The sequence below is a fragment of the Taudactylus pleione genome, unplaced genomic scaffold (genome assembly GCF_031769625.1).
Source record: "Taudactylus pleione unplaced genomic scaffold, aTauple2 ptg000296l, whole genome shotgun sequence".
In the NCBI taxonomy this organism is placed as follows: Eukaryota; Metazoa; Chordata; class Amphibia; order Anura; family Myobatrachidae; genus Taudactylus; species Taudactylus pleione.
Genome location: NW_028284698.1, coordinates 15,103,645 through 15,129,377, shown reverse-complemented (window position 1 = coordinate 15,129,377; position 25,733 = coordinate 15,103,645). Strand labels below are relative to the sequence as shown.

The 25,733-nt window shown below is 43.5% G+C and overlaps 1 protein-coding gene across 3 annotated transcripts in view; it reads right to left on the bottom strand.

Annotated features, from left to right (window-relative positions):
• The window catches only part of COL4A6 (collagen type IV alpha 6 chain), a 367,236-nt gene that overhangs the window by 58,096 nt on the left and 283,407 nt on the right, over window positions 1-25,733 (bottom strand). For 2 of the 3 annotated variants that reach the window (XM_088482857.1, XM_088482856.1), the window contains 10 exons: window positions 23,223-23,372; window positions 20,330-20,428; window positions 20,097-20,251; window positions 18,632-18,811; window positions 15,239-15,422; window positions 12,333-12,386; window positions 8,719-8,790; window positions 8,450-8,557; window positions 6,215-6,436; window positions 5,851-6,012 (listed from right to left, as the gene is read on the bottom strand). In XM_088482857.1, coding sequence (XP_088338983.1) covers window positions 5,851-6,012; window positions 6,215-6,436; window positions 8,450-8,557; window positions 8,719-8,790; window positions 12,333-12,386; window positions 15,239-15,422; window positions 18,632-18,811; window positions 20,097-20,251; window positions 20,330-20,428; window positions 23,223-23,372 — 1,386 coding nt within the window. The remainder of the gene's footprint in view (window positions 1-5,850; window positions 6,013-6,214; window positions 6,437-8,449; window positions 8,558-8,718; window positions 8,791-12,332; window positions 12,387-15,238; window positions 15,423-18,631; window positions 18,812-20,096; window positions 20,252-20,329; window positions 20,429-23,222; window positions 23,373-25,733) is intronic. The other variant, XM_088482859.1, reaches the window with a different exon arrangement.

The following is a 25,733-nucleotide window of genomic DNA, read 5'->3' as shown; positions in this document are numbered from 1 at the left end:
TCTTGTGAAGTCTTCCCTTGATTGTTGACTTTGACACATATGCACCTACCTCCTTGAAAGTGTTCTTGATTTGGCCAACTGTTGTGAAGGGGTTTTTCTTCACCAGGGAAATAATTCTTCTGTCAACCACAACAGTTGTTTTCTGTGGTCTTCCGGGTCTTTTGGTGTTGCTGAGCTCTCTGGTGCGTTCTTTCTTTTTAAGAAAGTTCCAAACAGTTGATTTGGCCACACCTAATGTTTTTGCTATCTCTCTGATGGGTTTGTTTTGATCTTTCAGCCTAATGATGGCTTGCTTCACTGATAGTGACAGCTCTTTGGATCTCATATTGAGAGTCGACAGCAACTGATTCCAAATGCAAATATCACACCTAGAATCAAGTCCAGACCTTTTACCTGCTTAATTGATAATTAAATAATGAGGGAATAGCCCACACCTGTCCATGAAATAGCTTTTGAGTTGATAGTCCCATTACTTTTGGCCCCTTAAAAAGTGGGAGGCACATATAGAAACAGTTGTAATTCCTACACCGTTCACCTGATTTGGATGTAATTACCCTCAAATTAAATCTGAAAGTCTGCAGTTAAAGCACATCTTGTTTGTTTCATTTCAAAGCCATTGTGGTGGTGAATAGAGGCCAAAAAATTAAAATTCTGTCAATGTCCCAATATTTATGTACCTGACTGTATAATCCAGCAAAATAAAGGGCACTCAGAGACAGCAATGTATACAAAATCTGTGTGTATTAAAAAGTTCAAACGGTTTCAGGGACACAGCCCCGTCATCAGGAACATACACATACAGCAAATGATGTTCCTGACGACGGGGCTGTGTCCCTGAAAACGTTTGAACTTTTTTATACACACGGATTTTGTATACATTGCTGTCTCTGAGTGCCCTTTATTTTGCTGGATTATACAGTCAGGTACATAAATATTGGGACATTGACAGAATTTTAATTTTTTGGCCTCTATTCATTAGTCTAAGTCTAAGAGTCCCGGCTCAGGTCTGCTGTAAGTTCTGAACTCAGGTTTTGGATTGCATGTAAACAGGTCCAAATTATATAATTGTAGTTGTTTTTATCATATTTTTAAATCAATTTTTAGTGATTTTAAAGGAATCCATAACCGAATCCGAGGGTGGTCTTGTCAAAATCATAACACGATGATGAATAAGAACCAAACCAAAACTCTATCTATCTATCTATCTATCTACCATACATGGTGCGGCACTCCTGGCGATAATATATCACTGACACCAGCAATGCTCTCATCGTTTCAGTGTTTGACCACCGTCTTCAGTATACTGAAGATGGTGGTCAAAAACTGAAATGTTGAGAACATTGCCAGTGTCTGTGATTTATTATTGCCAGGAGTGCCGCACCATGTATGGTATTTATGTCTTTCTGTGAGGGCACCCTGCAAAGTTACTTTTATGTGAGCGGAGTGCCGGACCCCATGGATTACTATATATACATTATATCAGTGCTCGAAGTGAGCCGGTATACAACGGTATGGTATACCGGCACTTCCAGCACTGACCCGCCCGCCGCCAAGAGGCATATGGATAAGGCGCTGATGCTGCCTTCTCCATATGCCGGGCACCTGCTGAGTTTGTGTTACTAGCAGGCGCCCGGCGTCTCCTTCCCTGCAGCCGGAGGACGGAGCTCACTCCTGAGCTCCGCCTCCCGGCTCCTGCAGTGCGTGTTGGGGAGAGACATGTCGTCTCTTCCTCTCCCACAGTGCAGAGCGCGGAGCTGACGGGAGAGGACTATGCACTGTGTACTGTGGGAGTCCTCTCCCACAGTGCAGAGCGAGGAGCTGGCGGACGGCGGCGGGCACCGGAGCTGGGCTTCACGTAAGTATGTTTTTATGTGTGTTTGTCTGTGTGTTTATGTGTAAGGGGGCTCTACTTCAAGGGGAACTACTACTACTACTATGGGCACTACTTCAAGGGACACTACTGCTACTACTATGGGCACTACTTCAAGGGGTACTACTGCTACTACTATGGGCACTACTTCAAGGGTCACTACTACAAGGGGCACTAATATGGGCACTATTACTCTGGGCACTACTGCAAGGGGCACTACTACTATATACTGTGGTCACTAATACAAGGGACACTATTATTGTGGCCAATGTATTGGGGGGAACTGTTACTCTTGTGGGCAATGAATAGGGGACACTACTGCAAGGGGCACTACTACTGTAGGCAATGTATAGGGGCACTATTATAAGGGGCACTACTACTGTTGGCAGTGTATAGTGGGCACTATTACTACTGTGGATAATGTATAGGGGCACTATTACAAGGGGCACTACTACTGTTGGCAATATATAGTGGGCACTATTACTATTGTGGGCAATGTATAGTGGCACTACTACTGTGGACATTGCATAGAGAGCACTATTAGTGTGGGCATCGTATAGGGGCACTACTACCAGGGGCGCTGCTTAGGGGCACTACTACTGTGTACATTGTATAAGGGCAGTACTACTGTGGGGCAATGTATAGGGGTCACTACTATAAGGAGCACTACTACTGTGGGCGTTGTATAAAGAGCACTACTACTGTGGGCACTGCATAGGGGGCATTGTATAAGGGCACTACAACTGTGGGCATTGTATAAGGGCACACCTACTGTGGCACTACTAGGGGGCACTACTATTGTGTGGCAAACTGTGTATATGGAGTACTACGGTGTGATACACTATACTACTGAAAAAGAGCGCGTCATAAGGACACGCAACCTTTTCCGGTGCATGCGCGCCTTCGGTGCGCACTTAAGTGCAACCTTAGATTTTCCATGCCCCCACTATAAAATTCCCACTTCGACCACTGATATATATATATATATATATATATATATATACACCTGAAGTATGCTAATCAAATTCATAAGTATAGCAATTGAATTAGTAATTATCCTATTGCAGCTCATTAGAATGTCCCAAGTACAGCCGCAACTACCAATTTGCATACACTGCATGCTAGAGACCTACTGTCTGAATTAAATTCCAGTGACAGCTACAAGGGTTGCTGTCTGATCTATTTCCGTAGGGCCCCAACTAACACCTGGTGATATATCACCTATTATCCTATAGCAACATATGTGTACTGACCTTTCCTGCAGTGAAGACAAAGCACCACAGAAAAGAACACACGACATACAAAAATTAATGTAATATAATGTAACACACTCACCTTATTACTTTAATGAGGACATAGTATGGTGCATAGAACATACAGCTGCCTTTGTAGCCAAGCAATAAGGGTCCTGTAAAGTAGTAACACAGCAGCCTATAGCTGGACCCATGCAGGGGCGCCAAGTGAGGGTGGGGGTGGGTTAAATACCTGGGCCTGGCCCTGTTGGAGAGACCTGGCAGGGGGACGGGCCCGATGCTCCTCCTCCCCATCAGCAGCCCAGCAGTGGGACCAAGTAGACTGCTGCCGCTGAGCAGCAACAGTCTCCTCTGCATGTGTGGGGATGGGAGGCAGCGAATGTACTGATCGCACCCCCTGGATTTGCTCCCTCGTCAGCTCGCAAATGGGTTTCTATTCTAAGGAGGTTGTGGCCACGCCTCTCACGATTAGGCCATGACTCCCGAGTGCAATGGGGCCCGGGCTGGCTCTCTACGGCCCTGGACCCATGTAGAATATCATCATTCCCCATGAACTCATGATTTTATTCAGTGTTCATTTTACTTTGTGTACTAATATTCTGCAAAGTATCAGTTTACAGCTGAGGGAAGCTGCAAAACATCGACGCCCGGCAAACCGATCGAAGGTAAGTCGGGCGCCGGGCACGGACAGCCGCAGTGGGGGAGGGTTAGGTTAGAGGGTCCCGGGGGGGGGACTTAGGGTTAGGCACCCCCCCAGGAGGGTTAGGGTTAGGCTAGGGAAAGGGGGGGTTAGAGTAAGGCACTTACAGGGGGAGGTTAGGGTTAGGCACTTGTGGGAGAGGTTAGTGTTAGGCACCCGTAAGGGAGGGCTATGGTTGGGGGGGTTAGGTTAGTAGATAATAAAAATACTTACCTGTCGGGCTCCCCACTGCCAGTCTTCCAGCGTCGGGATTTGAACCACTGGACATGCGTCCGGCGGTATTTCATACCGATCCCTCTTACACAAAACTCTAATTAGCATCACCTAAGGTCACAACAGGTGTCAGTATGGCGACCTACATACAGTACCGGGTTATACTGAGAAAGGCTGCATAGAGAGCCTCAACCCAAAGTGTGAAATACTGCTTTGTTTCAAGAGCAACAATTCCTTTGTAGCAGGTAATGTATATGAATAATGCTCTTATACGTCACATTGGTATTATAACCTTAGCGTAGATGTATTGTTTTTCATAACTGCTGAGCACACTTCAGACAATGGTTCCTGTTAAGTAGTTAAAAAAATATAAGGGGTGTCACCTATGGTCAACTGAATGCCCGCAGCATGAAAAGCTGGGCTGTTAGTCCATCTGCTTTTATGCTACAGAGCACTGTCTCACCTTGGCAGCCTATGTGCAGAAGTCGAAACCATAGAGTATGACATCAAAATATGGAGGATTGGTGGTATGTGGAATATAGGCATGATGAAGGAAAAACAGACAAAATGTATGAAAGATGGCTGACGGTGAAATGGAAACTGCTGACCAAGAGATACAATAAAACAAGTGCAATCGTTTTGCTACGAGAACACCCCATGGAAGTAAGGAGATGGTGAAAACAGAAGAGGTTTTATAGAGAGGAAAGTGCGGTATATGGGCTTGATCTGAGATTCTATTCAGCTACCTGATTGAGTTGTGGTTAGTAATCAGTTAGAAAATCATTACAAATCAGAAGCACAAATTTAGATGTGCAAAGGAAGGGATGAGGGACCGTATCCTCTCCGAGAGTCATTATCATGCACCTTAGATCTTCACTGAGCGTCACCATGACCATTCTGAGCCAACTGTAACCAACTTTCAGATTAGGTTATTGGCTCCTGGTAACTGAGCTATAGCTCCTGTGATGCTCAGTCAGCCAGCATGGTTAAAATTTCATATCAAAGTGATGTCCTTCAGCTTCCAAGTGTTTCCTATCACATGACTCTCTGCATCTACACATGGAATGGTAAACCCAGAAACTGTACTAATGTGAAACGACATTTTATCCTGCAGCACCAGGGTCCTTAACCTATTTACAAGAGCCTTATAACGCATACAGCCTGTATTATATGACATTTGTGCAAGCACAATTATATCACAAGCAGTTGTCCTACATAGGAACATGGGTCCCAGTGGAAACCCAACTCTGAAGATTGTAGGGGTGATGTATTCCAGTAGTGTAAAGAGTTGAGAAGTTTCCCATAGCAACCAATCAACTTCTACCTATTATTTTATAAAATGTACTCGATGTATCTATCATTTTATAGAATGTACTGGATAAATCCTACCTTGAAGCTTATTGGTTGCTATGGGCAACTTCTCCACTACTTCACATTAGAGCAGGTCATGTGATTGATAGATGTACTTACCAAGTAGTTATGTTACCGCACCTGAGATACAGATATATACAGTTTATTGTAACACAATCCACACGTCGGGCTACAGCATTGGATTTATGACTTGTCAACATTGTTTTCTCAGTAAGGCTCAAAAAAGTAGTTACCATAACAAAAAAAAGACTTTAATTCTTTTCCACCATGCCATTATATCAGAAGGTTGGGATCATTATCCCAGCCCAGCTTGATTATTTTCTCTGCAGAATAACTGATATGATAAAACTATCTGATGAGATAACAATGTACTTTCTGTATATAGTGTATAACTGCTATAAATTGAACACTATTCTCAGTTTCATAAACATTACTCCATGTACCTGTTGGCCCTGGGAGTCCAATGTCCCCCATGGGTCCTTGTCTCCCTTTAATGCCCATTGCACCTCCAAATCCAGGTTGTCCTCTGGGACCAGGGTTACCAGGATAACCTGAATTACCCTTTTCGCCTTTAGCACCCATCAGCCCTGGTCGTCCATCTAAACCTACAAGACAAGGAGGAGAATTTACTGTCACAAAAGCAAATGACAAAGGAGGGGTCATCTTCAACTGGGAACTAAGCTCTGTTACAGCTGTCAAACTGACATGATGCACATGATAGCAAATATCCTTTAACTTTTACTGCTATCTAGATACAATGCAAATGCATGCAAAGACTTTTAAGTGCAAATGAAAATTTTTCATTACCTCTCTGTCCATCAAATCCAGGGTCTCCCCGAGCTCCCTTATCACCAATCACTCCAGGTCTTCCAGGTTCACCGGGAGCACCAGGCTCAGCACCCAAAACTTCGCCACGTGCTCCTTTCTGACCAGGAAAGCCAGGGATACCCATCTTTCCTGGAGATCCAGCAATGCCATCCAAACCGGGATATCCAGAAGGACCTTCATCTCCACGGGGTCCTGTAAATCCTGCAACAACATTAGCCAGTGGTCTGTGAGGAAAGGAAGTGCGACTATTGAGACTTTTGTGAAAAAGATAAAGATTGGATAGGCATATATTATGTGCAACTGGGATTCACCTGCTTAAATTTATTGGAACTTTGGAACCTTGGACCGTGTGCAGCTAGGTGAACTAGATGCTTGAAGGGAGGAAGGCGGTTGTCTCCCATATATACTCTCTTGAAGCACCAATCTGGTGCTAAACACGGTACGGTTCCTATTTCTATGTATTGGATGAATTATATTCTGTGTGACCTCAGAATGTTTTTTATATGCTAAACGGACAAAAATTATTTTTATGTCTGATCTTTTATGGAATTTATGGATATTTTACCTTGCCTTTTTCAATAACACTGTAAAAATATACTACACTATATTATGCTCTTTCTCTTTTTGTATATATACCGGAGTGGTATGACATTGGAAAGACAAATGAGCGAATTACTGAATATATGTAAAGAATTGATAAGAAGATAAAGACACTACAAAGACTATATAAATATATATATATATATATATCTATCTATATCATCTGAAATACTGATCTTTTGAGCAGCGCCACTTGTTTATGAGGATTTTTTATACTTGATTATTCCTTTGATTGTTCATAGTGGGAACATTAGGTTATATATATTGGCAGCTTTTTGACTCGCCAGTGTGCGCCAATATTTTTTCATAAATACCTTGTTTTATATATTATGTGCGTCTCTGTGTCAGTCAGCATCTGTTTCTTAGTGCGCTCGACCTATGTTAATCTGCTCCTTCTCTACCCCATCTCCTATCTCAAGGCATGAACAAAGTGTCAAATTTATGCAAATAAGCAAAAACGCATATGTTGAATACAATTATTTTCTGGGCAAGCTCAGAACAACTTTTTGTATTGTATGCTGCATAGGCTAAAGGCTCATAGACAGTAGACCAGGGCCGACCAAAAGGTCGAACACGATCTACCGGTAGCTCGTGGACCTCCCGAGGTAGATCGCTACCAACTTGCTGCAGTAACTGGGAACGTTGGTCTCTGAAGCGATCAGAGACTGAGGAAGTGCGTGGGTGCGTGTCACCTGACATGTGAGGAGCCTGCGCGCCTGCTGGATTTAGTTAGATCCAGTAGGCGGCAGGCACAGGCAGCGTCTATACCGGAGTGAAGCTGGAGCGCTGACCAGTGTGTGGCACTGTGGCATTGCATAAGGGGCTCTAATACAGGAGGCATTGCATAATGGGCACAATTACAGGGGCAACTGCATAATGGACACATCTACCGGGGACACTACTACTAGGGGCATTGCATAAGGGGCACGACTAGAGAGAGCATTGCAAAGGGGCACTGTATAAGGGGCATTACTGTCAGCATTGTGTATAAGGGACACTACTGTGTGTTGCATCGTGAATAAGAGACACTACTATGTGGTGTAATGTGAATAAGATTGTGCTGCTGTGTGGAGTAATTTGAATTGGGGATACTATGTGTGATTTCGGTGGGAAAGACCCCTCGTCCCTTGCCGCAAGGTCACGCCCCCTTTATTGCATACCACATCCCCTTTTTCGAGCTCTGTAGATCACAAAAGGTTTTTAGGTTTAAAAGTAGATCACCGAGTCCAAAGGTCTGTCCACCCCTGCACTAGACGATGTACTGTATGAACGATATTGGTGAAATATTTATCTTGAACTTTCTGTAGTACAGGACAAATGATATTGGGTGTACACACTGAAAAATATCTTTAAAGATATCTTTCAGTGAAGTCATCTTGCCACATCTCTGAACAGGCAATTCTTGACAATATCGTCAGATTGGCCTGTATGTACGGACGACAAAAGACATAGTTAAAGACCCGAGGGAGCGTGCATCACTGGTCGTTCACTGCATACAAACTGAACAATATATTTTTGAACGATAATGTTATCGTCCATATCGTTCATAAAAATCGTCTAGTGTGTATGAGGCTTTATGTTCATTTCAGCATCAGCCTCACAGTTCCTTCATACCTGGTGGTCCTGGATATCCACCAAATCCTGGACTGCCTGGCTGTCCTTTGGCACCATCAAACCCTCGCAGTCCTGAAATTCCTGGGAACCCTTTATCGCCCCGAGGACCTGAGTGTTAAATAATTTAATTAATTAATACGATCTGCTAAATAAAATATACTAAATGACTGTACACCTCAGATTAGTAATTTTGTAATTGTAACACATAACACAACATAGACATACTGATAAACATCTCCATGAAGAATGATCACAATCTTTTGACATACCTGGATTACCATAATCGCCAGGAATTCCGGGAAAGCCTGGTTCCCCAGCTATTATGCACGGCATGGTCTGACCTGGCAAGACACACTTCAGTTAATTTTAGGAAAAGAACATAATATGTTACAGTAGCTCAGGTACATTTGGATGCAGCAAATTAAACAACATAACATGCATTGGATGGTTGATGCAAAAACAACTGTAATGTTGGTGAAGACGATTCAACGTATCATTGGTGAATATGGACAAAGATGGTGAATTTACAACACACTGGCCAGGCTTGTGATCAAACCACAGATACAGTAAGTGCACAAGCGCTGCCAAATGCACAAACATTCCTGATGGTGGGTTATGTGCACAAGTTACAAAAAAAAATGTAATGTTTCTATCTCTGTTCTACTTGGTTCATGTAAATTGCTGACAGTATATTTATTTTACTTTAGATACTTTATAGTACAGTAGGTTTAATAATATAACTTTTCCAAATGAATAAATTGTACTACTAATGTAAAACTAAGTTAAGTACATTAAAAAGGAAACATATAATAAATTATACTTTTATGCCTAAAATATAGAAATGGTATCTATGAATTGCACTCAATACATTTTATGCATAATATTATAAGTTATAGTAATTTTGTTATGTGTCTGCATTGCACTGCCATCTTGTGGAAGTTTGAAGGTACTTTAAAATTGTGGTTAAAATTCAAATATATATGAATTCATCAGCCATAACATTAAAACCACCTGCCTAATATTGTGTAGGCCCTCTCATGCTGCCAAAACAGCTCTGACCACTCAAAGCATGGACTCCACAAGACCTCTGAAGGTGTCCTGTAGTATTTGGCACCAAGTCACTAGCAGCATGTCCTTTAAGTCCTGTAAGTTGTGAGACGAGGCCTCAAACTCAGGACTGTAACTAGGGCTGTGCAATCTGTGCTAATGCACAAAGCACATGACAACGTCGCCACCTCACGTCCCTTGCTTATGGCTAGCAGGGTGCCTGGAACTAGGGGAGTATCTATAATGGTTGCATGGTGTGCGGTGCACATCCTGCACACATTTATTCAATACTAACCTCTCCGGAGTCTTGCGTCAGTGGTAGCATCGCTGTATAAATCGCCTGAAAAATGGCCACCACAGCCATTTTCCAGCATTTTGCGCATGCGCACTAGGGAAATCACCAGGAAAATGGCTGCCGTGCCACTTCCTGGTGACCTGCGCATGTGCAGTAGACTCTCACACAAACTTGTGCCCAGAGTCTACTGCTGTGCTCAGTGCGCTGCCGGACGCCCATTAGAGAGGATGGGGCCCCGGACGGAGAAGGCACATGGGCCCCCACTTCTCTTAATTCATCCCTGCCTAGAACGGCACTCTGCAGCCAGAAGTCACTGATGCGGCGCCACAGGAGCACCCATTAGACGCACCTGGCAGGTATCCTGCAGTCTGTGCCACTGATTAGAGCACCTCAGGATGCTCCAGTCTGTGCTGCACTTACCAGTGCTGCTAGCCCTGCCCCCTCAGCATGACGTCCTGGGAATTTGGAGGCCAGACAGGCTAGCCTTTGTTCCTTAGGTGCATCAATAAGCCTTGGGCGTCTATGACCCTGTTGTAGGTTCACCAGCTGTCCTTCCTTGGACCTTGGACTACTTTTGGTATAGCTACTAACCACTGTATAATTTTAACATCCCACAAGCTGCCACCGTCATCTGGCCATCACAATTTGGCCCGTGTCAAAGTCACTCAGATCCTTGCCCTGCTTCTAACACATCAACTTCAAGAACTGACTGTTTATTTTCTGCCTAAAATATCCCACACCTTGACAGGTGCCATTGTAACAGGATAATCAAAGTCATTCACTTCACCTGTCAGTGGTTTTAATGTTATGGTATATATAACTGAAATAATAATAAAAAAAAACACTTTTTTTTTCTTTTTTAAACTGGAGTTTTTTATGTGGTATTACTGGGTAGTTGTATGGTTGTGGTTGTGAAAATGAACATACAGTGAGTATGAACCAATGTCTAACTTTAAAGTGATTTTGCTTTATTGACCAAGTATAAGGATACTTTGCAGTTGAAAAAATTTAATCTACTGTCCATTTAATAGATAGGTATATAGCTATCAGGATATGTTGTGTTGTTATCTTTAAGGATACATTAATGTGCAATAAGCTGGAATAACTGTAGAAAGCTTTACAACGCATTGGGTGACACTTACAAAAACTAAAACACAAGAAACTGTGTAAAAAATATATTTGCTTCCATAAGCTAAACTGTACCAGGAAAATGAGACCTTGTTATGTTGTGTACATATTTCATAATTGTCTCTCGCTGTGTTTTATTGTCTTATCGCCTTTACACACGACTCCTGGCTTGTCCTTAGCAGCAGTTATGACAGGACTTATGCTAATAAATGATTTGTACACAGGTTAGCAAGCAGGCTGAAAGAATGATGTAATTATCATGGTTTTTATACTTTATCAATTGTGATAGTACTGAGCAACCACATATATGCAATTCTACAAGCATCTTTTTGACAGAACTGTCATTAAAACTTGTTTAATTCAGAATTTTTCAATCATATTGAAATAAAATTGAATAATTGCAAACTACAAGGGTGATTCAATAAATAAGATAACAAGACCTCTCAGTGCGTAAATGTATTCAACTCATACATAATCAATACTGTAGTATGGCCTTGGTACAGATTATTCTTCCACATAGTCCCCATACTTGTCTAAGCATTTGTTCCAGCGGTACACCTTTGATGCACCCACATTTCATCGTCTGCAACAATACGCTGCTTGAACTGCACTCCCTTATCATAGTACCACGTCAAGTGCACAAGAGACAATTCCATCCCATTAGTTTTATGAACTTCTGTGAGTTGCTTTAGTACCCATCGTGAACACTTTTTCCTGTACCCCAGTTGCTCATGAATGATGTTGTACACAGTGTCCACTAAAATATTCAGTTCGTCGGCAATATCACTAACTCAAATGCGTCTGTCCTCCTGAATCAGATCTTCACTGCGACACAAATTGTCATCTGTGGTGGACGTACTTGGCTGGACGGATCACTGCTCATCTTAAACGTCTGTCCAGCCATTATCAAAGGCAGTGCACCAAACCCAAACCTTTCCAAGACATGATGTTATCACCGTACCCCTCAACAAGTTGGCAATAAATTTTAGCTGATGTGTACTTTAGATGCAGAAATCTGATCACACTACACACCTCAATGTTTGACCATGTTTCCGCCAGCCCCTCCATCTTACTGATGTTGGGACAGTATGACTGATATGAGGCTCAGTCTAATGGCCATGAGGGGAAGCAGTGGTCTACCTGCTCTGGCCTGGTGGGAAATTAGAATGAAATAGAGAACACTGCACACAAGAGAGGTCTTGTTACCTTACTTATTGAACCACCCTCACACAATCTGGGTAAGTGGCTATATGGTTGCTCACAACTGAATAGACAAGTTCCAACAATGGCTACCATGCTATGGATTCAATGACCAAATATCACATGCATGCAAATTAAGAGAGTATCCAGCAAGAGGAGATCACATGGATCTCACAGTCTGCTGCCTTCAATCTCCAGGATCTAACCTCTCACCTCCCTCTGTGACTAAGTCTCCATTACCAACATTGTCCCCGCAGCAGCAGTCACCTATACCAGTTAAGCAAAGGAGGACAGGTTAGACACAGGTGAGAGAAACCCACAAGAAAGAAAGCTTTTGGCAGCACAAATATATCCACACTTTCACTGTGATGGTGATGATGATGGTTACACTTTTGTTTTCTTAAATAACTACTTAAAACATTGTCAGTGTCAACTATCTCAGCTTTGCTCTATCTGCTAAGCTGCTCCATTACCTGCTGGGATCTTCTTGCAGAAGGTTAGCTATGACTAGCTCGTAATGTGGTATCAGTGACACAGCTAGCATTGTCCTGTGAGCCAAAGCACAGTGTTATTTATAGGGTTGGGCAAAGTTGGTCCAAAGTTGGCATCTATCTATCCCTCAAAAAAAAAATAAAAAAAATAAAAAAAATAAAAAAAAAATATATATATATATATATATATATATATATATATATATGGTTTTTACTTTTATATTTATCATACTTTGTTTCATCTATGCAATAAATGATGTTCTATTATTACATCACCATCTTAGTGAATATATTTGGCTGTTTTCATATGTTTAATAAGCAAAAAGTAGAAACTTGAAAATAATATATTAAACAAGCAAAAGCAGGAAGAATATGCAATATTGAAATGTCTTAATAATATAACAGAATATAATAATTGCAAGATTGAAAAGCAAAGACCACAGCAGCCCCTCTGAAGCATTGGTATGTTGGAATGGATCTCATATCAACCAGGCTCAAATACTGTATGTCACCATAATATTTGTGCTGCTTCACCATTGACAATCAGGATACAAAAATATAAAACATATTATTAAATAGACAGATAAGCAAAACAGTTCCCAATTAACAAATGTATTTTAAACAAATGAGAAGCACATAGAATGGGGTAAAGTAGTATTATGTTTTACATTATTATTTTTGATTTCCAGTTTTTCACTTTTTTATCCACCTTTAAGTAAATATGAGGTCTGCTAGTAATTTTTTTTAGCACACTGTTAAAGTGTGTTCCTAAAAGGAACAATATAAAGTAGTATGATATTCAAATATTAGTTCAGAATACCCGGGGAGATCCAATGAAATGCGAAGTTCAGCGATGCACCGCTGCACTCATTGCAGGAATTTACGGGAGAAAAAAACATACTAGTTTCAGCAAAAATGAGCAATGTTTCTCTCCCAGATACCCTGAGTTACAGCAGTAGCGCTGATACCACACAATTAATTTAATCTCACTTTATAAATTTATATTAAAAATAAAAAAAGAATAAAAAAATAATTTGCAAAATATCTCTGTAATCTAAAATGTATTTATATAGCATAATAATATACCTTGACCATAAAAGCCAAGCTTTAATTGGTCAAATTATTCACCCATTCACCTTCACATACTAGATTCAGAATAATAATACGTTTTGTGCAAGAGTTTCTATTCTACTGCTTTTTATGCAGAGACATCACTTTATTGTATTGTTTTTAATAAATATAACTCTGATGAATATTTAATATACTATTATTACCAATATTTACCATTTAATAAAAAAGTTGCCAATCCAGTTTTACCAATGTGCAAGCAGGAACGTGCCTACACCATGAAATATTAATGGAACTTGCAAGATACAAAACATTGATTTATATAACTGTGAAGTATATACTTATACAAAAAAAAATCTCTGAGACATTACTAAGGTATTGAAATGTATTTAACATAAAGATATCCATTAGTCAGTCAGTGCAGTAACATAAAAGCAATACCATGACTATACAACAATAACTGTCACATTTACAAGACTATTCATTTTTAGTAAGCAAATAGAAAATAACATTTGCCTTTAAGATCTCCATTTAGGAATAAAAGTTGCTGGTGACAAAGCTGTAAATCAACATTCAGATACAAACATAAAGATAGAAAACATAATGAGATAATACTTTTTCATACAAAAAAACACTATAATCCCATTAGTATAGTTTGGCCCACTGTGATCGGTATTGCACTCCGATAAAGTCACTGGTTTTCCCCCATGGTTGCAGGTGTGGACTGTTTTCTATCAGGTAATGGGCAGAAAAACAAAAAATGGTCAAAACTACACCGGCATCCATGCACTTTGGGCCTGATTCAATACCGATCGCAAGTGCAACTACAGACACAGATGGAGCAATTGCTTGCCATGACGCATGCGTACTGTGTGTGCGCAGCAATCAATGAACATAGAGGAATCCATCGCAAAGTGAGTGACAGGCTGATACCATTTGGGGGTGGTGATGGGGATCGGAAGAACGCAGGCATGTTTGTCCATTTGAACGCCATTTCCTAGGCGTGCATAAATTAGCAGCTGCAATTGCATATGCAGCATGAGAGCTCTCTGCGTGCGAGGAAACTTGCAGTGTCTGTGGCTGGTCAGAGCTGGTGTAAATGTTACGTGACTATCCAAGATGCGTCAATTGTACCAATGATTTGCAGAAGAGCGATATTGGACGTATATGAGAAGGCAGCAGTGGGCGTCTTTATACCGGCTAAACCTTGACAAGCATTAGCATATTTCCGCAGCTGTGTTCCGTACGAATTTGCTGCTGCGATATCAATTGCGACCCGTACTGAATCAGGCCTTTAGTGCACTGGATCAAAGTAGCCCCAGTGTGCAACAGCCCTTTATTTATTATCAATACAACAAGTTTAATGCTCTGCCTACTGCAGACTGCAGTAACACACATTTAGATTGTGACATTATACAAAATGTAGATATCAGAATATTCACATCTGACATGAATATAAAAAACATCAACGGAGACAGTCTTTGGAAGAAGTTACTACAGTTTATGGAACAATAATATAGTTAAATGATACAGTGATAGCTCATATTTGTAAATACATACCAGGAGCTCCAGGTTCCCCAGGTCGTCCATCTTGTCCTGCTTGTCCTGGGTCCCCAGGAAGCCCGCGAGATCCAGGTAAACCTGGATAACCAATACCTGGAAGGCCGGTCTCCCCACGACTTCCCTTTTGTCCATACTGCCCCGGGAAACCTTTCTCACCAGGATTACCAACTCCACCGTCACCCTGAAATTGACAATATAAAACAGTGGTAAGATTCTACATTATACAAAACATTTACAAACATACAGTCAGGTGCATAAATATTGGGACATTGACAGAATTTTCATATTTTGGCCTCTATTCACCACCACAATGGCTTTGAAATGAAACAAACAGGATGTGCTTTAACTGCAGACTTTCAGATTTAATTTGAGTTTAATTACATCCAAATCAGGTGAACGGTGTAGGAATTACAACAGGTTCTATATGTGCCTCCCACTTTTTAAGGGGCCAAAAGTAATGGGACTATCAACTCATAAACTATTTCATGGACAGGTGTGGGCTATTCCCTCATTATTTAATTATCAATTAAGAAGGTAAAAGGTCTGGAGTTGATTCTAGGTGTGACATTTGCATTTGGAATCAGTTGCTGTTGACTCTCAATATGAGATCCAAAGAACTGTCACTATCAGTGAAGCACTGAAGCAAGCCATCATTAGGCTGAAAAATCAAAACAAACCCATCAGAGAGAGATAGCAAAAACATTAGGTGTGGCCAAATCAACTGTTTGGAACATTCTTAAAAAGAAAGAACGCACCGGAGAGCTCAGCAACACCAAAAGACCCGGAAGACCACGGAAAACAACTGTGGTGGATGTCAGAAGAATTATTTCCCTGGTGAAGAAAAACCCCTTCACAGCAGTTGGCCAAATCAAGAACACTCTCCAGGAGGTAGGTGTATATGTGTCAAAGTCAACAATCAAGAGAAGACTTCACAAGAGTTAATATAGAGGGTTCACCACAAACCATTGGTGAGCCTCAAAAACAGGAAGACCAGATTAGAGTTTGCCAAACAACATCTAAAAAAGCCATTACAGTTCTGGAAGAACATCCTATGGACAGATGAGACAAAGATCACCTTGTACCAGAGTGATGGGAAGAGAAGAGTGTGGAGAAGGAAAGGAACTGCTCATGATCCAAAACATACCACCTCATCAGTGAAGCATGGTGGTGGTAGTGTCATGGCGTGGGCATGTATGGCTGCCAATGGAACTGGTTCCCTTGTATTTATTGATGATGTGACTGCTGACAAAAGCAGCAGAATGAATTCTGAAGTGTTTCGGGCAATATTATATGCTCATATTCAGTTAAATGCTTCAGAACTCATTGGACGGTGCTTCACAGTGCAGATGGACAATGACCCGAAGCATACTGCAAAAGCAACCAAAGAGTTTTTTTAAGGCTAAAAAGTGGAATGTTATGCAATGGCCAAGTCAATCCCCTGACCTGAATCCGTTTGAGCATGCATTTCACTTAATGAAGACAAAACTGAAGGGAAAATGCCCCAAGAACAAGCAGGAACTGAAGACATTTGCAGTAGAGGCCTGGCAGAGCATCACCAGGGATGAAACCCAGCGTCTGGTGATGTCTATACGTTCCAGACTTCAGGCTGTATTTGCCTGCAAAGGATTTGCAACAAAGTATTTAAAAGTGAAAGTTAGATTTAGGATTGTTTAGTTTGTCCCATTACTTTTGGCCCCTTAAAAAGTGGGAGGCACATATACAGTAGAAACCGTTGTAATTCCTACACTGTTCACCTGATTTGGATGTAATTACCCTTAAATTAAATCTGAAAGTCTGCAGTTAAAGCACATCTTGTTTGTTTAATTTCAAAGCCATTGTGGTGGTGAATAGAGGCCAAAATCTGAAAATTCTATCAATGTCCCAATATTTATGCACCTGACTGTATTTTCAGGAGCTCCAATTACCTTGATGGAATCAAAGATAATTGAAATTGTGTGTAGTTGACTTAGGTAGTAGTAAGAAAGCAGTCATCTAAAGCAAAGTCATCATGAACAATACATCTATTCAGCTGTATGAGCTTCCAATAACTCCTCCCATTCTCCACTTATGGGCGTCACACAGCATGTCTAGCATGCACCAACACTGCCTACATATACATCTGTGACTGCTATTTACAGCTGTTTCATTACTGACCCAGGAATATGACATGACTGAACAGTGGATGAAATTTGATTAGAAAATAAAGTATGAATAAACACCCTGGTAGTTGTGTAGCTTCACAGTTGTTTCCGTCAGCGGTGTACAACACAGGGTGACTATGGACCAGTGAAGTCGTATAATAAGCCTGATTCAGAGATGGGCACTAATGCAAATGCAAAATGCAGCCTTCCCCTTGTGCACCAGCGTGTGACCGAGATGCCCACTTTCAGGCTCCATGGACTGTGCAATTGCTGTAGCCTAGGGGTTACTCAGGCTATTAATTTCAAGTACTTCCAGACATAGGCCCTCATTCAGAGCCGGACGCTCTGAGCAGAGCGCTCGCTCTGAATGAGGGCCGTCCTCCATAAAAATGGAGCGTCCTCCTGGACGCTCGTATAGCTGTGGGTCACCACCCACAGCACATACGAGCGTGCAGGATGATGGTCGCGATGGTCTTGACCATCGCGACCATCGCCAGTGCGACCAGAAGCCTGTGGTTTTTCGACCACAAGCCCTGGAGTGATTTTGCCTCTATCAGAGCCAAAATCACTCCCACTGACATCACTAGTGATGTCAGTGGGCCGGCTTCTGACAGTAGGCGTTCCCTTGGGAATGCACCCGTCTGGGAGGCACGCCCCCGGCACGCCCACCAAAGAGGGCGTGCTGTCAATCAACATCGACAGCACGCCCCCTTTGATCAGACACAACGAGCGAAGGAAAGTCCTTCGTTCGTCGCGTCTCGCGCATGCGCACGACGGAGCTCCCTCCGTCGTGCGCATGCTCAGTGCACACCATCGACCCACTTGCGAGCGGACAGCCGCTCGCGAGTGGGTCTGAATCAGGCCCATAGTCTCTGAGGCTGTGCATATGCGATTGGGAACGCAGCCGCGATCAAAGACACGCCTTTGACACTACCATAACACACCCAAGAGATGGCCTTTTGTTGCAAACAGTTTAGCTTACCTCCCTGTCTCCACCCTGAAAGACCCAAGGATCTCAGACAACATCTCTAAGCATAGCGATGTCGTACGCAATTGCGTACACCAACAAGCACTTCGGTTAGAGTGTGCGCAGTAAGGGGTTTCTAGACATTTCGCTCATGCACATTAGCAAAAATCACTCAACTGCATAAACATCAACACTTTCGTTTCTGAATCAGGATATCAGGATGGCACCAATAATATTGTACAGAAGAAAGTCTGCCATGTAGACAGCGCAATAAACACTTACAGGTGGCCCTTTACGTCCGGGCAGCCCTGGCAGTCCAGCTCTTCCTGGATTTCCTTGAAACCCTGGGGCACCTCTAGGTCCAACAGATCCAGGGTCTCCTCGGGCAACTCGGCCTGATGGAAAGGCTGACTCTCCTTTCTCCCCTTTGGGTCCTGGAGAACCGGTTTGTCCAGAGTAGCCCTAGTGTAGAACCAACAAAGTTGTAATAAAAATTTGTTGTAATTTTAGGGCTGAATTAGCTCAATAATATTTTTATTTAAACTTGCATTTTTGTCCACTGATTAACCAAGGACTTGGTTTGTTGATGGCTTTGTACTTATAAACACTAAGAACAATATAACATAGAATAATACAGAAGAAAAGTAAGAGACAAAGGGCCTGATTCAGACCCGGTCGCAAGCGCTGAGTGCTCGCAACTGGGTCGATGGTGGCCGAGAGCGCATGCTCACGACGGAGCAGACTCCGTCGTGCGCATGTGCGAGACCCAGATAGCGACGGGCAATCCGTCGCTCCGGGTCTCGCACCAAAGGGGGCGTGCTGTCGATGTTGAGTGACAGCACGCCCCCTTTGGTGGGCGGGCCAGGGGGGATCGCTACCCAAACGGAGGTGTTCCCATGAGAACGCCTACCGTCTGGGGCCGGCCCCACTGACATCACAAGTGATGTCAGTGGAGAGCTTTCGGCTCTGTGAGAGCCGAAAGCTCTCTGGGGCTTGCGGCAACGAGACCCTACCACAAGGGTCTCGTCGCAAGCCCGATGGTCACGATGGTCTTGACCATCGCGACCATCAGCATGGCCGCTCGCTATAGCTGTGGGTGGTCACCCACAGCTATGCGAGCGGCCAGGAGGCCGTTCTAAAAGAAAAAAAGACCGGCCCTGATTCAGAGTGAGCGCTCTGTCAGAGCGGCCGGCTCTGAATCAGGCCCAGAGGAAACAGATCAGCATCCATAGTGCTCAGGGCTCATTGTCATCATTACTTGCAAACATTTTACAAAGGTATTTTTTTTAAATTTGGGCAAACATCATAGTACACTGGCCACTTTACCCCAACTCAGTATTGAGTGTAGTCTTTATGGTGTGCTTAGGGGTATACTTGCTATAGATTAAAAGTTGATCTAGGTCGATCAACATCGCCGTGTTTTCGAACTGCAAATAGTTATTATCTGTAGGGTATCAACTTAAATTGACGTTCAAACCGTATGGATGAGAAATATGCGGATTTTGCAGTTGGATAGCCGGCGATGTTGAACGATTTAGATCAATGTTTAGATCGTCCTTTAGTAAATTTACCACTGAAAATACCAGTTTTACACATGCATAAGGAAACCTTACATAATAGGAGCAAGTAGCACTATATTTTATTATTAAAGGTTTTCACCAAAATGTGATCTGTTACACCAAATTTAAAGCAGCCACGTTTATCACAAAGTTAATGTGTACATTACCAAATGTGTATAGTTGCTTACCGATGGTCCAGGCTGGCCGTCCGGTCCTCTTCTGCCTGTATCACCAGGTTGTCCTTGCAGCCCAGGAAAACCAATACTTCCTGGTTGTCCTGGTGGTCCAGGAGGTCCAACTCTACCATTGTCACCACCATCACAAGCACAGTCACCAGAGGCACCTAAAATATACATTTATATTTTATAACCATAATTAACATAAAGTATAGAGAACCCTGAGAAAAACAATAAAAAGTCACCTTTATATCCCTTGTCACCAAACCTTCCTGGAGGCCCTTGTATTCCTTTTTGTCCTGGCTCTCCAGGTTCTCCACCTTGAAGTCTATCAAGTGGAAAACCTAGAAAGAAAACATTTTAAAGATGCAAACTCTCTTACTAAATGTTACAGACTGGTGGCCATGCCAATGGTCACTTCCGTTACAATAAGGGTATGATAAAAAGCACTCCTTGGACTTCCTTACCATGGTGTTCAATGTGTGTGCGTGCATAATTTTTTTTTTTGTGCATATAAACACTTAGGGGCTGATGCAGAGTTGAAGTCGGCACCAAATGCTCCCATATTACGTGCATGGTACTAAGCCCTGATTCAGAGCCGGACGCTCTGACAGAGCGCTCGCTCTGAATCAGGGCGTCTTTTTTTTTTTATGGAGCGGCCACCCACAGCTAATGTGAGCGGCCAGGATGATGGTCTCGATGGTCAAGACCATCGCGACCATCGGGCTTGCGACGAGACCCTTGTGGTAGGGTCTCGTGGCCGCAAGCGCCAGAGAGCTTTCAGCTCTAACAGAGCCGAAAGCTCTCCACTGACATCACTTGTGATGTCAGTGGGGCCGGCCCCAGACGGTAGGCGTTCTCATGGGAACGCCTCCATCTGGGCGGCCACCCCCCCAGCCCGCCCACTAAAGGGGGCGTGCTGTCACTCAACATCGACAGCACGTCCCCTGTGGTGCGAGACCCGGAGCGACGGATTGCCCGTCGCTATCCGGGTCTTGCACAAGCGCACGACGGAGCCGGCTCCGTCATGAGCATGCGCTCTCGGCCACCATCGACCCGGGCACAGCGCTTGCGACTGGGTCTGAATCAGGCCCTAAATGCATATATATATTAACCCATTTGCCGATTTCATGCATCTCTGCATCTTGGTCTCCCCTAAAAGATCCTCACAGAACTTTGCCCAACTGCGAATGCCCCTGTACTACCCAGTTATCAGCTGTGAGACGCAAGTTGTGTACATCTCTGCATCGCTTATACTTGTACACTTGTGCAGTGGAAAAACAAGCACCATACGTCTGCAAAACACATTTGCTGTCACTCTGCATCAGTCCTTTAAATGTGAAAGCACCTTAAGGCCATCAGAGATATACTGTATATACTATAAATATACAGTCAGCAAGCAAAAGACATATAAGGGGAGATTTATCAAAGCTTGGAGAGAGAGAGAAAAATGCCAGAAGCTAATTGGTTGGTAGTTTCTCTCTCTCCACTTTATCTCTCTCCAGGATTTGACACATCTCTGCCTATAATACTATTGATCACATTCGTCTGGTGCCATGACATATACAGTACATAAAGAAAATACCCCCACATTTGGAGAAAGAATGATGAGAGTGTATCTAATACCCCTTTTCCACCAAAATTCCGGGTCTGACCCGGAGTTGGAACAGGGTTCCTATCCGGATCAGACCCGGAATTTAGCCGGCGCCGACTCCGGATATTCCCGAGTAGGCGCCGCTCACACCGCAGTCGGGTCTGCATAGACCCGGCTTTCCCGGGGTGAAAGTGGACGCTTGGAGATGACGTCATCTCCAAGCGCCACTGAAGTCGGACCAATCAGCCGGCTTGTGGCGCACTGCAGGTCATCAAGACCCAGAGTGCGCCGTACACACAGCAGGGTTTCACGGGTTACTCCTGTGTTAAACCCTGCTATTTACCTGGGTTGGATTGCCGGGTCACATGACCCGGCGTTCCAACCCTCACCCCTTTTACACCAAGGAGCTGCCCGGGTTAACCCTGCAATAACCCGGGTTTTAGCTCCGGTGTAAAAGGGGTATAACTTTCTAAATAGGTTGTGTCCTGGCTACTTGCTGACAGTATGAGGCAGTGTGTCACTGTGTTCACATATGGGGGATATGTACTAAGCCCTGGAAAGTGATAAAGAGGAGAGTGATAAAGTACCAAGCAATCGGCTACTAACAGTCATTTTTCAAACACAGCCTGTAACATGACAGTTAGGAGCTGAATGGTTGGTAGTTTATCACTTTCCAATTTATCACTTTCCAGAGCTTAGTACATCTCCCACAAAGTACCAACCAATCAGCTCCTACATGTCATTTTGCAAACACAGCCTTTAAAGTGACAGTTAGGAGCTGACTGGTTGGTACTTTATCACTCTCCACTTTACCACTCTCCAAGGCTTACTACAGTACTTCTCACCCATAGAGTGATGATGCAGATTAATTGGGTGTGTATATAGTCACCCATATGCAGAGCTGTATGTATCTGTTTGTGCACATTGTTTACTCCTAGTTAGGGCCATCAGTGAGCATCAGCGCCTAGGCTATAGTAAGTGCAAAAATGTGGCCTCCAAACAAGCGTTTCTCACTTACATACAGCCCTGCATAGCCCACATTCGCATGTATCTGTGCCCTTATTGAACTTTGCCAATGTAAGTATGCCCTGGTACAACCCAGTTCCGACTTCTTGGATGTAGGTAGGAACATGCGCAGTGCAACTTTAGTCTGCAAATAGGCTTCCCCTCAATTCTGAATCAGCCCCTTACCGTACTTTCTCATTGCTCATTTCTATTGTACTAAGACATGCTGACACCTTTCCATTGTGTACGACTAATATTGGCGGTTGAAACTCTGTTTAATGGGCAGATCATTGGTAACAAAAAGAAAAGTGCACAACTTAGTCCACTGTCTACAAATAGCTGGTAAGAGATGACCCTGACATCTGGGAGTGTTTTACCTTCCCTGACATTTATACACTCAGCAAAAATGTCACTGTGAATCATAACACACACATACATGCAATTTATATGTTCTGCTGCATATAATGAATGATGACAGATTGTTGTACTTCTTGCCTTTTTTCAGAATGCATCTAAAAAGAAACAGTGGAGAACATTACCGGAGGGTCCAGGCAGTCCTATGGGGCCAGGCAGTCCTGGTAGACCAGTATGGCCTGAAAGTCCTTTTGGTCCATATGTTGTTCTTCCTTGATCTCCCCTTTCCCCCTTAGTTCCTTGAATACCTGGAAATCCTGGTGTACCAGGGAAACCTGAGAAACGTACAATGGCACATTTAGTTGTTGAATATATTGTCACAATGTCACTGCATATATCTATAAATAGTATGAAATAAAGTCCCTGGCGGCCTCTGTGTGCTCGGGCTAATCTCGGGAACCACTGGACGGATTTTGATGCAGTTCTCACTATTCCATAGAGCATTTGATGAGGAAGGTTTAGGTGTATGAAACATTAATGTATAACAAAAGGAAGCTAAGCAGTGACGATTTTAGTGAAGCAAGTCAATGAAAAAATGGTCGTCCGAGTGCTTTCTTGGCTTATGCTGCCTAAACCGTTAAAGATATTTCACAATGATGGACTTTATTTTATACCATGTAGAAATTGATACATATTATCCAGTTTCTCCAGAATAATTGATATAAGCCCTGTTTACTGATACAAAATGTAAGTTTTTTTCCTTTTTTTACTGTTCTTACTATATTTCATTTAGTGAAAAATGATTCTTCAATTTCAAACAAGTCCAAGTCCCGGTAAGAGTCTGCTGTGGCATGAGAATAAATAAAGTACAGGGACAGGCACTTAACGTGGCTAGATTTGACCTAGGTGAAGACTGTTTTGCTCATTGGTAACTTTACGTGGCCCTTTTGCGTGTCACGTCAAAACTAAATTTTTTGGTGTTGACATCAGTAGGAAAAAATTAGTAATGTCGTCTACAAAGCAATCTTATAAGACCTTGGTTATAAAAGACTATCGCCGTAAATTCAAAATTGTTCCCGTGGAAAGCCGTGGAGGGTCACTAGCAGTGGCGGGCTGGGCCGGGGGGCAGGGTGCCATGCGCCCCCCGGGCCGCGGGCAGTCTGTGTTACTGTGACACAGGCTGCACCGCGCATGTAGCGCTGACCGGATGGAGTTTGGTCAGCGCTACACAGTGACAAACACACAGCCGCCGGCACCGGCAGCTGTGTGTTTGTTTCAGCAGCTGATGAGAGTCTGTCAGACTCTCATCGGCTGCTGCTGCTCCCACTGAGGGAGCCATCTTCTGGCTCCCGCAGTGGGTAATGGGAGAGACGACATGATGTCATGACGTCTCTCCCATAATGCAAAGCGGCCCGGGAGGACGAACGGAGGAGCTAATAGCAGCGGCGGGACCAGGAGCGGGGTTTCGGGTAAGTGTTTTTTTTTTTTTTATTACGTGTCTCTCTACTGCGGGGGGGCTACTACTGGGGGCACTACAAGGGGGGCTGCTACTGGGGGCACTACAAGGGGGAACTACTACTGGGGGCATTACAAGGGGGGGACTACTACTGGGGGCATTACAAGAGGGGGACTACTACCGGGGGCATTACAAGGGGGAGACTACTGCTGGGGGCACTACAAGGGAAAGAGCACTACTGGGGGCACTGCAAGGGGGGGTCTACTACTGGGGGCACAACAAGGGGGCTACTACTGGGGGAACTACAAGGGGGGACTACTACTGGGGGCACTACAAGGGGGGGACTACTACTGGGCGCACTGCACAGGGGGGACCACTACTGGGGGCACTATATAAGGGGCTTACTACGGGGGTACAAGGGGCACTGCACAGGGGGGACCACTACTGGGGGCACTGTATAAGGGGCACTGCATAGGAAGATCACTACTAGGGGCACTACTGGTAGCCTGCATAAGGGGGTCCTCTCCTGGGGCACAGGGGGCACTGCATATGGGCACCACTACAGGGGGCTGCCACATATCTTTATTTTTACTTTACATTAATTCCAAATGGAGCCACCTCCTCCCTGGAACACTTGAGGGGGGGGCGACTAAGCACGCACGTGCTCCGAGCACCCTGGCTACACGCTACTCCTCTGCCAGGGCCACCTGCATGCATTTGCCCCCCAGGCTAAAAGTTGCTAGCCAGCCCCTGGTCACTAGTATGGTTTTAAAATATATGTTAAAAGACTTTGTACAACTTTGGAGTCACATGTCATGCAAGAAGTTTGAGGGGTAATCTTGTACCCTTTTTATTAATGGTCACAATGTGTATGAACACCTTGCAGCGTAAGTGCAATAAATGCAGAGACACCAGCCATTGCTGCTCCATGTGCTGTAATATAGGTAAAGTTCACCTTAAACTAATATACTATGGAAACACATCAATATCTGCTGGTTCTAGAAGTGGTTCTGTAGAAAATTGTGCACCTTGCTTCTAGTACAGTGGTCACATTTAAGATCCTGCTAAATATATGCACCAAATATAGGATCTATATATACTGTATACAAGGATTAATGCAGTTTTACTACATCCAAATACATAACAAGAAATAGGTGCAGCATCTCAGTTGGGAGACCTCGTACAAGAAGCTCACTATTTCCATCAGATGGAACTGTGAGCTTCTATCTTTGTGGTCACA